This window comes from Aplysia californica, unplaced genomic scaffold (genome assembly GCF_000002075.1).
Source record: "Aplysia californica isolate F4 #8 unplaced genomic scaffold, AplCal3.0 scaffold01202, whole genome shotgun sequence".
In the NCBI taxonomy this organism is placed as follows: Eukaryota; Metazoa; Mollusca; class Gastropoda; order Aplysiida; family Aplysiidae; genus Aplysia; species Aplysia californica.
Genome location: NW_004798472.1, coordinates 47,917 through 59,997, shown reverse-complemented (window position 1 = coordinate 59,997; position 12,081 = coordinate 47,917). Strand labels below are relative to the sequence as shown.

The window sequence follows — 12,081 nt, the reverse complement described above, 5'->3', positions numbered from 1 at the left end:
GGTAGATGTGACAGATCTAGGGGTAGGAAGGTAGATAGGACAGATTTAGGGGTAGGAGGGTAGAATGGACAGATCTAGGGGTAGGAAGGTAGAATGGACAGATCTAGGGGCAGGAGGGTAGATGTGACAGATCTAGGGGTAGGATGGTAGATAGGACAGATCTAGGGGTAGGAAGGTAGATGTGGCATATCTAGGAGTAGGAAGGTAAATAGGACATATCTAGGGGTAGGATGGTAGAATGGACATATCTAGGGGTAGGAAGGTAGATGTGACATATCTAGGGGTAGGATGGTAGATAGGACATATCTAGGGGTAGGAAGGTAGATGTGACATATCTAGGAGTAGGAAGGTAGATAGGACATATCTAGGGGTAGGATGGTAGAATGGACAGATCTAGGGGTAGGAAGATAGAATGGACAGATCTAGGGGTAGGAAGGTAGATAGGACATATCTAGGGGTAGGATGGTAGAATGGACAGATCTAGGGGTAGGAAGATAGAATGGACAGATCTAGGGGTAGGAAGGTAGATAGGACATATCTAGGGGTAGGATGGTAGAATGGACAGATCTAGGGGTAGGAAGGTAGATGTGACATATCTAGGGGTAGGATGGTAGATAGGACAGATCTAGGGGTAGGAAAGTAGATGTGACATATCTAGGAGTAGGAAGGTAGATAGGACATATCTAGGGGTAGGATGGTAGATAGGACATATCTAGGGGTAGGAAGGTAGAATGGACAGATCTAGGGGTAGGATGGTAGATAGGACAGATCTAGGGGTAGGATGGTAGATAGGACAGATCTAGGTGTAGGAAGGTAGATAGGACAGATCTAGGGTAGGAAGGTAGATAGGACAGATCTAGGTGTAGGAAGGTAGATAGGACAGATCTAGGGTAGGAAGGTAGATATGACATATCTAGGGGTAGGAAGGTAGATGGGATAGATCTAGGGGTAGGACGGTAGATAGGACATATCTAGGGGTAGGAAGGTAGATAGGATAGATCTAGGGGTAGGACGGTAGATAGGACATATCTAGGGGTAGGAAGGTAGATAGGATAGATCTAGGGGTAGGATGGTAGATAGGACATATCTAGGGGAAGGAAGATAGATAGGACAGATCTAAGGGTAGGAAGATAGATAGGATAGATCTAGGGGTAGGATGGTAGATAGGACACATCTAGGGGCAGGAGGGTAGATGTGACATATCTAGGGGTAGGATGGTAGATAGGACATATCTAGGGGTAGGACGGTAGATAGGACATATCTAGGGGTTGGATGGTAGATAGGACATATCTAGGGGTAGGATGGTAGAATAGACAGATCAAGGGGAAGGAAGGTAGATAGGACAGATCTAGGGGTAGGAAGGTAGATAGGACAGATCTAGGGGTAGGATGGTAGATAGGACAGATCTAGGAGTAGGAAGATAGACAGGACAGATCTAGGGGTAGGATGGTAGATAGGACATATCTAGGGGTAGGATGGTAGAATGGACAGATCTAGGGGTAGGATGGTAGATAGGACAGATCTAGGGGTAGGATGGTAGACAGGCAAACGCATACACCCGGCACCAATGTACAAGGTGACGAGTACTGAAGCAAGGATAAATAGCCAAAGGTTTACAGCGAGCGGGAAGTTGGAAAAAGGACGCGTTTCCATGACATTCTCTGCTAGTCCAAAGTCAAAAGGTTCTCCTTGATTTGTCCTCCGTTACAGACGCAGCTAATGGAGCCTTTTGACCTTGAGCGTGAGTCGAGGTTTGAGCGAGAGTCCGGGTTTGCTACGGGGTGAAGAAGATACAACAAGCGGCAGATACGAAAGTCTACAGGAAAGAGACGGAAACTCTGAGCAGCAGCAACGTCAAGCAGGGCTCTACGTCATATGGGGGTTCACGTCTGCTTCTCGAAAAGCGACCGTTTGGATCTACAATGGAGGACATGACTGTCCCATGACGTCAGACCTGGAGGTCGGCCCGGGGTCACGGGGTCAGTGGTGAGAATTGGGTCACTCCTTCCCTCGGGGTTCTCTGCGAACACTCGGAAGACATACTCGTTGCCTTCGAGAAGGTTCTGAACACAGTAGCTGTGGATGGATGGCTTGACCGTATCCACTTTGATCCAGGCGGTGTACTTGGTGTCCCGCCGCTCGATGTAGTAGCCCGTGAGGTCAAGGCCACCGGTGCTCAGAGGCGAGCGCCAGCGGATTGTGACGTCAGTGATACCCACGTCCTCGATCACGATTGGTCCTTGAGGCGCATCTGGCACGCCTAATATGGTCATGAGAGAACCGGGCAAGGTATTGAAGGGGACGGAAATGTCTGACATGGCAATGGTGGAAGAGTGGGCTCTTTGAAGGTTGGTTTTTTATTATTTTATTTCTTGGAAACTGTTATTTCTGACAGAAGAGTAAGCTGTTTGATTTGGGGTGTTTTTGTCGGAAATTGTTACCTCTAAACAGAGGAGAAAGAAAGAGTTTAAATGTCAAGAGAGACAATTCACTTTTAAAGTTAAAATATCCTTTGTGAAATTTTCACGGACATTTTCTAAAAAAATATGCCAGATCAATAAAACAGAAAAAATATAAATGTGAGGCAGCGTGGTGGAATCAGGCTCTCGTCAATTTTTGGGCATCTAGAGTTATTGGTATCATCTTAAAGCTTATTCACTTGTCTTTATAAGTATGAAAAATATATACATTTATCTTGAATACAAGTCGAGATATTTGCAAAAGAAGGAGGTGGGGGTCACCTGTTTTAAGTGGTAAAATTAGTGAGAAAATGGCCGCCAAAGATTAATTATTTCCTTAGCTTAAGGGTCCGTGGTAATTGAAAATTTACATTTTTGTGCTTTTAATCAACGCTTTTCAGAAAATTCCACACAGAAATGAGTTCTTTTATGGGCATGAAAGGTGCTGAGCCAAAAAACAAAAATTTGATAAAAATTCACAACCCTGCGGAAAAATGCAAATTTCTTCCCTTTGATTATTTTGACGAGAGCCTGATTCCACCACGCTGCCTCACAAATGTTAATGTTAGCTTTCACAAACTCCACCTCCATAACAACTTCATGAATAATCAATAAGCCACTCCAACGTAGTGAACTATCTTGTCACAAACGTAATTTGCATAAAACAACAGTATGAGTGCTCCAAAACAAAACGTGTGTCATTAGTTGTGTAAAAATAAAACACACTAAAAACAATATTGTTACCAATTTAACATTATAATAGGTTTAATAATAAAAAAAATTAATAAAACATGCTCTGAAACATAGCATAGTGCTTGTGCGAAAGCGTGATATATCAAACAAAGCGGTGTATAAATATACATATAATATACAGTTGTGCGGTGTGGTAGTTAATTGTGTTAAGCCGTGATTGGTCTTGTAATAAAACAACAGAATCATAAATCTACAACCACACGTATCTAAATATACATCACAATTTATGTTATCATCATCTTCATCATCGCTATTCGGAGATAAGTAGACTGACTATCTTTCTCCCTGTGGAAGCACATTATAAAACCGTGCCTGTGTGGTACTTGTGGGTGGTTGGCGGGTGCTCTGGTGTGGTTTGCTCCTTCTTTCCTATCAAACATCTATCGTCCTTATCTCCCCTCCTTCTTTTTTATGTATGTTACTCTCATGTAACACCTCTAATCTTCGGCACCTATATGACCTTATTGTATTGCAAGTACCGTAAAGCTATTCATCACCATCCAGTGCCAGATCTGCGACAGACATCGGCGATCATGGTTCTCCATTCATTCCTTTGCTCGGATGCTCTAAAAAAAAGCTACGTTTCCCTGCTCTTTCCCTGTTACCCATTTGTTTAGGTTCTCTAAGTATGTTGTTCTGGGCCTACCCCTGCCTCGCTTGCCCTCAATTTGTAAAGCTATTACTAAAACAAAACAACAAAAAACCTGTGTGGTACTTACTGAACGGCGTCCTAGGCTTGTACGGCGTGCTGGTCTCGATGGACTTAGACGCGCCCACAGCATTCTCAGCGAACACCCGGAAGTGGTAGTCCTGTCCCTCCTTCAGGCCAGGCACCACGTGGGTCAGCGGTTGACCTTCAGCCTCGGGCTTGACCTTGGCCACGTGGGACCAGGAGGACTTCCAGCTCTCGCGCTTCTCCAGCACGTAGTGGACAATAGGCGACCCGCCGTCCTCGCGGCTCGGGCCCCAGGTCAGGGTCAGGGTCGTCTTGGTGAACTCTGTCAGGTTGATCGGGGGCTCGGGCGGGCCTGGTTTCTCTGGAGAGGTTCGATGTGAAACATGTGTGTGTCATTCAAGAATTAATGACATTACGAAACTCACTTTGAGTCTAGAGAATCACATCTATCAACAAATAACGGTCATTTGGTGTACGGAAGAAACACGACAGATTAACCACCACAAAAAATAATAACATTTTTTTTTAAATTAAAAAATTAAAAATCTAGAGATAAAGAGACGAAACTGGACCAGTAGCGCTCTCCAACCACCCGCTTACGACACTCAATAGATTTATCAGGTTTTATACACTTTTGACATTAGCAACTAGCTTCAAGCTGTCCTTATAACGTTTATCTCGCAGCGGAGGGCATAAAGGTGTAGGCTGGAGGAGACGATTGTACTTTTAAAAAATTCTCATAAATTATTCTCCTGCCTTGGTAGTCGAAAACGAATCTCAATCCCACCAGCTCGTGTCTTGCCCGTTGCTTACATACTGACACCCCTGTACAAGACTTAGTGTGTAGGTTTAATTGGTTGGTATTAAGCACCACAAGGGAGCTATCCCGAAAAATGCTGTTTTGAGAAAATTGAAGGTAATTTTTGCCCCTTGTTCAGTTCCTTTAAAAGACAAGGAGATTTTTCTCTATAAACAAACAAATATACACACCAATGAAACCAAACTTCTCCTATAGGTAGGGATATGCCCACTTTTAGTGTAAGTCAAGATTTCTGGAAACCCCCGAAATCTGGGTAAGCCCACTTGTCCTTAAAAGCGACCAATTATGTGACGTGAGAGAACTCACCAGGCGGTCTCTCCAGTTTGACCATCTCTGACTCGAGCCAGTCGCTCTGTCCGATCTTGTTGACCGCAGACACCCGGAACCTGTACTCCTTGCCCTCCTCAAGGTCATGAACCTTGAACTTTGTGCTGTAGCTCTCCACCTTGGGAAGGAGAAAAAGCAAACATTTGAAGACATAGGCACACACACACACACACACACACACACACACACACACACACACACACACACACACACACACACACACACATTTAACGACATACATACACTTAAAAAAATACAGAAAACATGCATCGTTCTCATTCTTCAGAAATGATTAATATTATTACTATTATTATCATTATCATTATTATTATTATTATTATTATTATTATTATTATTATTATTATTATTATCATTATTATCATTTTATTTTTATTATCATTATCATTATCATTACCATCATCATTATTATTATTATTATTATTATTATTATTATTATTATTATTATTATTATTATTATGGTCATTATTATTATTATCATCATCATCATTATTATTTTTATCATTATCATTATCATTAGTATTATTATTAGTTAATATTAGTATTTTTATCATTATTATTATTTATTTAAAAAAGATATTCTAACCAACCGCAGCAAACATCAATCCAATACGCATGATTTAAAAACATTTCTTTCCGGCATAAGTGGTCAGAAATGAATCATTTATTTTGTTTTCATTTTCCTCACCTTTGACAGTTTGACCCAGTCCTTGTCACCTACGCACATTTCGATGACGTAGTTCTTCAAGTCGGAGCCGCCATCGTCAGCTGGTGGTTGCCAGGTAACGGTGACTGACGTAGCCGTGAAGTCTGACAGACGGACGGGGCCTTTGGGGGGAGAGGGGGCTTCTGGGGATGTCACATACAGAGATATGTTGTTAGACACACACATACACACACACACACAGAGAGAGAGAGAGAGAGAGAGAGAGAGAGAGAGAGAGAGAGAGAGAGAGAGAGAAGGGGAGGGGGAGAGAGGGAGAGAGAGGGACAGACAGACAGACATACGGGGCCTTTGGGGGATGGGGATTTTTAGGGATTTCACATATAGATATTTGTTGTTAGCAGAGAGAGAGAGAGATGGGGAGGGAGGGGAGAGGGAGAGAGAGAGAAAGATAGATAGATAGATAGATAGAGAGAGAGAGAGAGAGAGAGAGAGAGAGAGAGAGAGAGAGAGAGCGCGCTGATATCTGAGCTATCTACGGCTATTGTGATAACACTCTCTATAGATAACTCCAAATGCTAGCTCCAACTATTGCCTCCATCTCTCGCTATGACAACTATCCACGGAGAACTCACCGGCAGCTCGGAAAGGCTTGATGGTCTTGGATGCCTCCAGAGGCGGACTCACACCTTCCTTGTTCTCCGCCATGACCCGGAAGTAGTAGTCCACGCCCGTGGTCAGGTTCTGCACCACGTATGATGTAATATCCGGGCTGACCTTCTCTACAGACGTCCATGAACTCCTCTTGGCGTCTCTGCGCTCGATGATGTAAGCGGTCAGTGGTTGACCTCCGTCTGTCTTAGGAGGCTTCCAGGTCAAGGTCACAGACGTGGCTGTGACGTCAGAGGTCTCGAGAGGTCCCTCCGGCGCGCTGGGCGGGCCGAATGGATGTTTGGGCGTGACGGGATCCGACTCCAGAGGTTGTGATCGTCCCACGCTGTTCTCGGCCATGACCCGGAACACGTACTCTTGTGATTCCTTCAGGTTCTGGGCGCAGTAGCTGGTGTGGAGAAGATGGACAGTGTGTTCAGAAGGTGAATAGGACAGGGAAAAGGATTTGGTTTGAGTAAAATGAAGCGCATCATGCAAGGCAATGACGGTTTCCACCCCTTCCCCCAACCCCCCATAAACAACAAAACAAAACAAAAAAGCAACCTCCCCCCAAAAACAAAAAACAAAAAACCCACCGACTCCCAAAAAACAACAAAAAGAAACCCCCAACAAGTAATATGATTCTAGACCATAACAAATATCCCAATCTAACCTGTAAAATAATAAGACCCTTATACCTTTCCTGACTCCCAACGAACCGACTATGAATCTGCTTTGGGGCATATCAAGTAAGTGAAGATCTGACGGGAGGGGATGGGGGGGGGGGGGGTAGTACTTGGGCAACCTACTTCCTCTATGCCCGAGCTGTATATTTATCATGCATGATGCTTTAGTCATTGTCCATTTCGATATACAGTAAAACAAACACTGTAAATAACATTGGTTGTAACAATTCTCGGAAAAGACAAGAAAGAAATTACAATTTTTCCACTTTTCTGAGAACCGTTGTTCACGCACATTCACAAGGAACTCTGCACATTATTGGAATATGAAAGTAGAAATGACAACAACTTTGTCATCTGCAACAGAAAAATGACTACAACTTCGTCAGCTGTAACATAAATAACTACAACTTTGTCAATTGCAATAGAAATAATTACGACTTTGTCACCAGCAACAGGAAAGACTACAACTGTGTCAGAAGGTAACAGAAATAACTGCAACTTGGTCAATTTCAGCAGAAAGGACTGCAATTTGGTCAGCTGCTACACAAATAACCCCAACTTGGTCAGCCTCAGCAAAGACCACGTGACTCACCTAGTGATGCCAGGAGCGACTGACGTCACAGGAGACCAGGAGGACTTCCAGGCCTCGCGGCGCTCGATGACGTAAGCAGTGATTGCGTCACCTCCATCGTCCTCGCTCTCCTGCCAGGTGAAGGTCACAGACGTCCGCAGGATCTCCGTGAATGTGATGGGGCCCTTCGGGGGCGACGGTTTGGCTGTGGGGGGGGGGGGTGGAAGAGGAGGAGAGAGAGACACAGAAACATAACATTAGTGGCCCCATCTACTCAGGGAATTGCAAACAATAAAGAAGAATTTGAGGGTGGTTGGCGAGTGCTCTAGTGTGGTTTCTTCTTCTTTCCTTTCAAATATCTATTGTCCTTACCTCCCTTTTTTCTTTTTTAAAAAATGTTTGTTACTCTCTTGTAACACCTCTAATCTTCTGGCACTCATATGGCCTTATACAGTTGCTAGCGCCTTAAAACCTCTACTAAAACTAAACTAAAGGAATTTCATAGAAAAAAGAAGAGCTTGAGGGAGTTTGGCGGGTGCTCAGTTGAGGTTTGCTACATCTTTATTATCAAATTTCTATTCTATTGTTTTCATTTCTCTTCCTTCTTTTATTTCTACGTTAAATCTAAACACTTCTAATTTTCGGCACTTGTATGACATATCTGTGTTTCAAACGCTGTACACTTTACTTTACTTCTATCCGCCGCTTATACCCTTTTGGATGTGGTTCGAGCCTCAGCTGGGTCCGACGTTGTGTCCTTGGGAAAGGCACTTTACACGAACTTCCCACTTGGCTCGGTCCTATCGGAGACGGGCGTTAAACTAGGAGGTCCCGCCCCTTTTATAACCTAATAGTGTTGATAGGGGCGTTAAACCCTTACCATTTCCCCATTTTTCCTTTTGGATGTCGCGGACAATTCTTATTAAAACGTTAACAAAAAAACAAACAACCAAAAGCAGGACTTACTGGCTGGCTTCTTGGGTCTGACAGATTTCTCCGTCTCCAGAGGTTTGCCCTGACCCAGTTTGTTCTCAGCCACCACAGCGAAGAAGTAGTTGGTCTTGTCGCTCAGCTTCTTGAATGTGAAGGTCGAATCCAGATAGCCGACCTTGCCGGCCTCAACCCACTCGTCTGAGCCATCCTCGCGGTACAGCAGACGATAGCCCGTGATTTTGGAGCCCCCGTCAGACTTTGGCGCGCTCCATTCAACGCTGACGTAATCTTTGCCAATGTCCTTGACCTTGAGGTTGGTTGGGGCTCCTGGGGTGGCTACAAAAACAGAACAGAAAAGGGGCATGAAATTTAAAAAATGAAAGGTATCGGTGAGATTAAAAGAGAAAAAAACAAAACAAAACCCTTTATGGAACGATATTATGATGTTTGTTTAAAGGACAAACCGTTAGCATTTGAATAGCTTTCCCAAGGAATAGCCACATCAGTAGAGTAAAACAAACTTTGTACTAGTTTCTAGAACATCATCATCATCATCATCATCATCATCATCATCATCATCATCATCATCATCATCCGGTGCCTTGCCGACTGGCGTGGGCGATCATGGACCTCCACTTCACCCTGTCCTGCGCTGCAGCTATGGTGTCTGTTGTCCTTGCTGCTCCTAGCCATGTTGTCATCTTGTCCAGTTCCAGTATCTTTTCCCTCTGTCTGCCTCTGCCCCTGCCTCTCCTTCCACCAAACTTGCCTGTTGTTACAATATTCTTCAATGCTTCTTTCCGCATTGTGTGTCCGAAGAAATCTGCCTGTCGCTTTCTTCATAAGCTGTCTTCTGCAAGTTCTAGATACCTTCTTGTAAATCTGAACATTTTAACATCCAACTAAGTTCATAATATAAAACTTGAGGTACAAGAAATTAAAGTGAGAAGAAATAATAATATGTTCATGGTAATGCTCACCAGCTGGTTTCTGTGGTTTTACAAACTCCAGAGATTCCAGAGGCTGACCTTCACCTTCGTCGTTGACGGCCGTGACCCTGAACGTGTACTCATTGCCCTCGATCAGTTTGTCCGCCGTGAAGCTGGTGACGTCACCAGGCACGGAGCCGGCCTTCATCCATGACGTCCTTCTTGCGTCACGGTACTCGATGACGTAGTTCTTGACGGGCTTTCCGCCGTCACTGCTGGGTGGTTTCCATGACAACGTCACTGAGCTGTCAGTCAGGTCGGAGAACTCGATGGGGCCCAGAGGCTTGCTGGGCTTGTCTGTGGGAGGAAGGGGGGGGAGTAAAGACGTGAGCATTTGAGGCATTGGGAAAGAAAACATTTAAAATGTTTATTGGGTTAAAGACAAGTGAACACACACTGGACAAGTATGCAGATATGCAGTCACACACAAGTAAAAAAGACAGAAAGAGAAACTCTCGCTAGCCAAGTACAAAAGACAGAAACAGAAACGCCCGTTAATCTAGTAAAAAAAAAAGACAAAAATAAAGTAAAAAAGACAGACAGAAACAGAAATGCCCGTTAATCTAGTAAAAAAAGACAAAAATAAAGTAAAAAAGACAGACAGAAACAGAAATGCCCGTTAATCTAGTAAAAAAAAAAGACAAAAATAAAGTAAAAAAGACAAACAGAAACAGAAACGCCCGTTAATCTAGTAAAAAAAACAACAGAAATAAAGTAAAAAAGACAGAAATAAAGTAAAACAGACTGAAACAGAAACGCCCATTAATCAGATAAAAAAGACAGAAATCAAGTAAAAAGTCTCGCTAGCCACGTAAAAAAGACAGAAACAGAAACTCTCGCTAGCCAAGTAAAAAAGACAGAAACAGAAACTCTCGCTAGCCAAGTAAAAAAGACAGAAACAGAAACTCTCTCTAGCCAAGTAAAAAAGACAGAAACAGAAACTCTCTCTAGCCAAGTAAAAAAGACAGAAACAGAAACTCTCGCTAGCCACGTAAAAAAAGCCACTCACCAAACTTGCTCTTGGGCGTGACGCTAGCACTGGTGGCCAGAGGCTCACTCGCCCCGACCTTGTTCTCAGCGATGACCCTGAAGTTGTAGTCAGTGCCCTCTGTCAGGCTGGGCACGCGGATCGTAGTCACTTCCGGTCCGACGCGGTCCACCTTGGTCCAGGTGGGTCTCTTGGAGTCCTTCCTCTCCACCAGGTAGCCGGTGAGGGGGGAGCCTCCGTCATTGTCAGGTGGCAGCCACTCCAAGGTCACGGACGTTTTCTCGATGTCTGTGGCCTTGAGCGGACCTTGAGGGGAGTCTGGTTTGGCTGTGGGAACAAAAGAGAAATGTAATTTGTCTTTGTATTATTGGTGGGAAACAAGCAAGAAATAACAGTTGCCTTTGTATTATGGGTGGGAAACAAACGAGAAATAATTGTCTTTGTATTATTGGTGGGAAACAAACCAGAAATAATTGTCTTTGTATTATTGGTGGGAACAAAGAAGAAATAATTGTCTTTGTATTATTGGTGGGAAACAAGCAAGAAATAATTGTCTTTGTATTATTGGTGGGAAACAAGCAAGAAATAATTGTCTTTGTATTATTGGTGGGAAACAAGCAAGAAATAATTGTCTTTGAAGTTGTGGTAGGAACAAGCAAGACATTTAATTTGTCTTTGTATTTTTGATGGAAGCAAACAAGAAATATTTGTCTTATTAAATGGTATTATAATTTTCTAGACACAAATAATATATAACTGTCTTTGTACTTTTGGTGGGATCAAACAATAAATTATTGTCTTTTTATTATTTGCGGGAACGGACCATAAATATTTGTCCTTGAATTATTGATGGAAACAAATAATAAATAGTTTTCTTTGTATTATTGTTGGGAACAAGCAATAAATTATTGTCTTTTTATTATTGACGTGAAAGGACAAAAATATTTGTCTTTGTATTTCTTTATGGAAGCAAACAACAAGTATTACAATTTTGTCCTTGTATTATTGGTGGGATCAAAGAATAATTAATACCTGTTTTTGTATTTTTGGTACGAACAAACACTAATTAGTTGTATTTGTATTTTTGGTAGGAACAAACAAGAAATAGTTGTCTTTGTATTATTGGTGGAAACAAGCAATAAATTATTGGGGTTTTTTTAATTATTGACGGGAACGTACAAAAATATTTGTCTTTGTATTTTTGATGTAAGCAAATAAAAAAATATATTTTGTTTTTGCATTATTGGTGGAAACAAACAATAAATTGTATTCGTAGTTTTTCATTTATTTTCGGTTGGAACCCTGAGACACTACAACATCTCAACTGAAAAAGCTGCAGAGTTGACCTACCATAGAAAACTACATCTTCCCTTAACGCACAGCGGCAACAGGGGATGGGAAAAAATAAAACCAAGTGATTTTCGGTTCGAGATAAGATAAAAAGAAATAAGATAAAGTAGATCAGATTACGAAAATTTGCATTGATTCATGATGCAAATTGTTAAATGTATTTTAAAACGATATTGATATCTTCTATTCAGACGAT

The 12,081-nt window shown here is 42.6% G+C and overlaps 1 protein-coding gene across 1 annotated transcript in view; it reads right to left on the bottom strand.

Annotated features, from left to right (window-relative positions):
* The window catches only part of LOC101851695 (titin), a gene marked incomplete at both ends in the record, with an annotated part of 144,092 nt that overhangs the window by 94,201 nt on the left and 37,810 nt on the right, over positions 1-12,081 (bottom strand). The window contains 9 exon segments of the mRNA XM_035973402.1: positions 1,955-2,260; positions 3,932-4,249; positions 5,015-5,153; positions 5,742-5,902; positions 6,353-6,777; positions 7,647-7,830; positions 8,592-8,894; positions 9,539-9,844; positions 10,557-10,862. Coding sequence (XP_035829295.1) covers positions 1,955-2,260; positions 3,932-4,249; positions 5,015-5,153; positions 5,742-5,902; positions 6,353-6,777; positions 7,647-7,830; positions 8,592-8,894; positions 9,539-9,844; positions 10,557-10,862 — 2,448 coding nt within the window.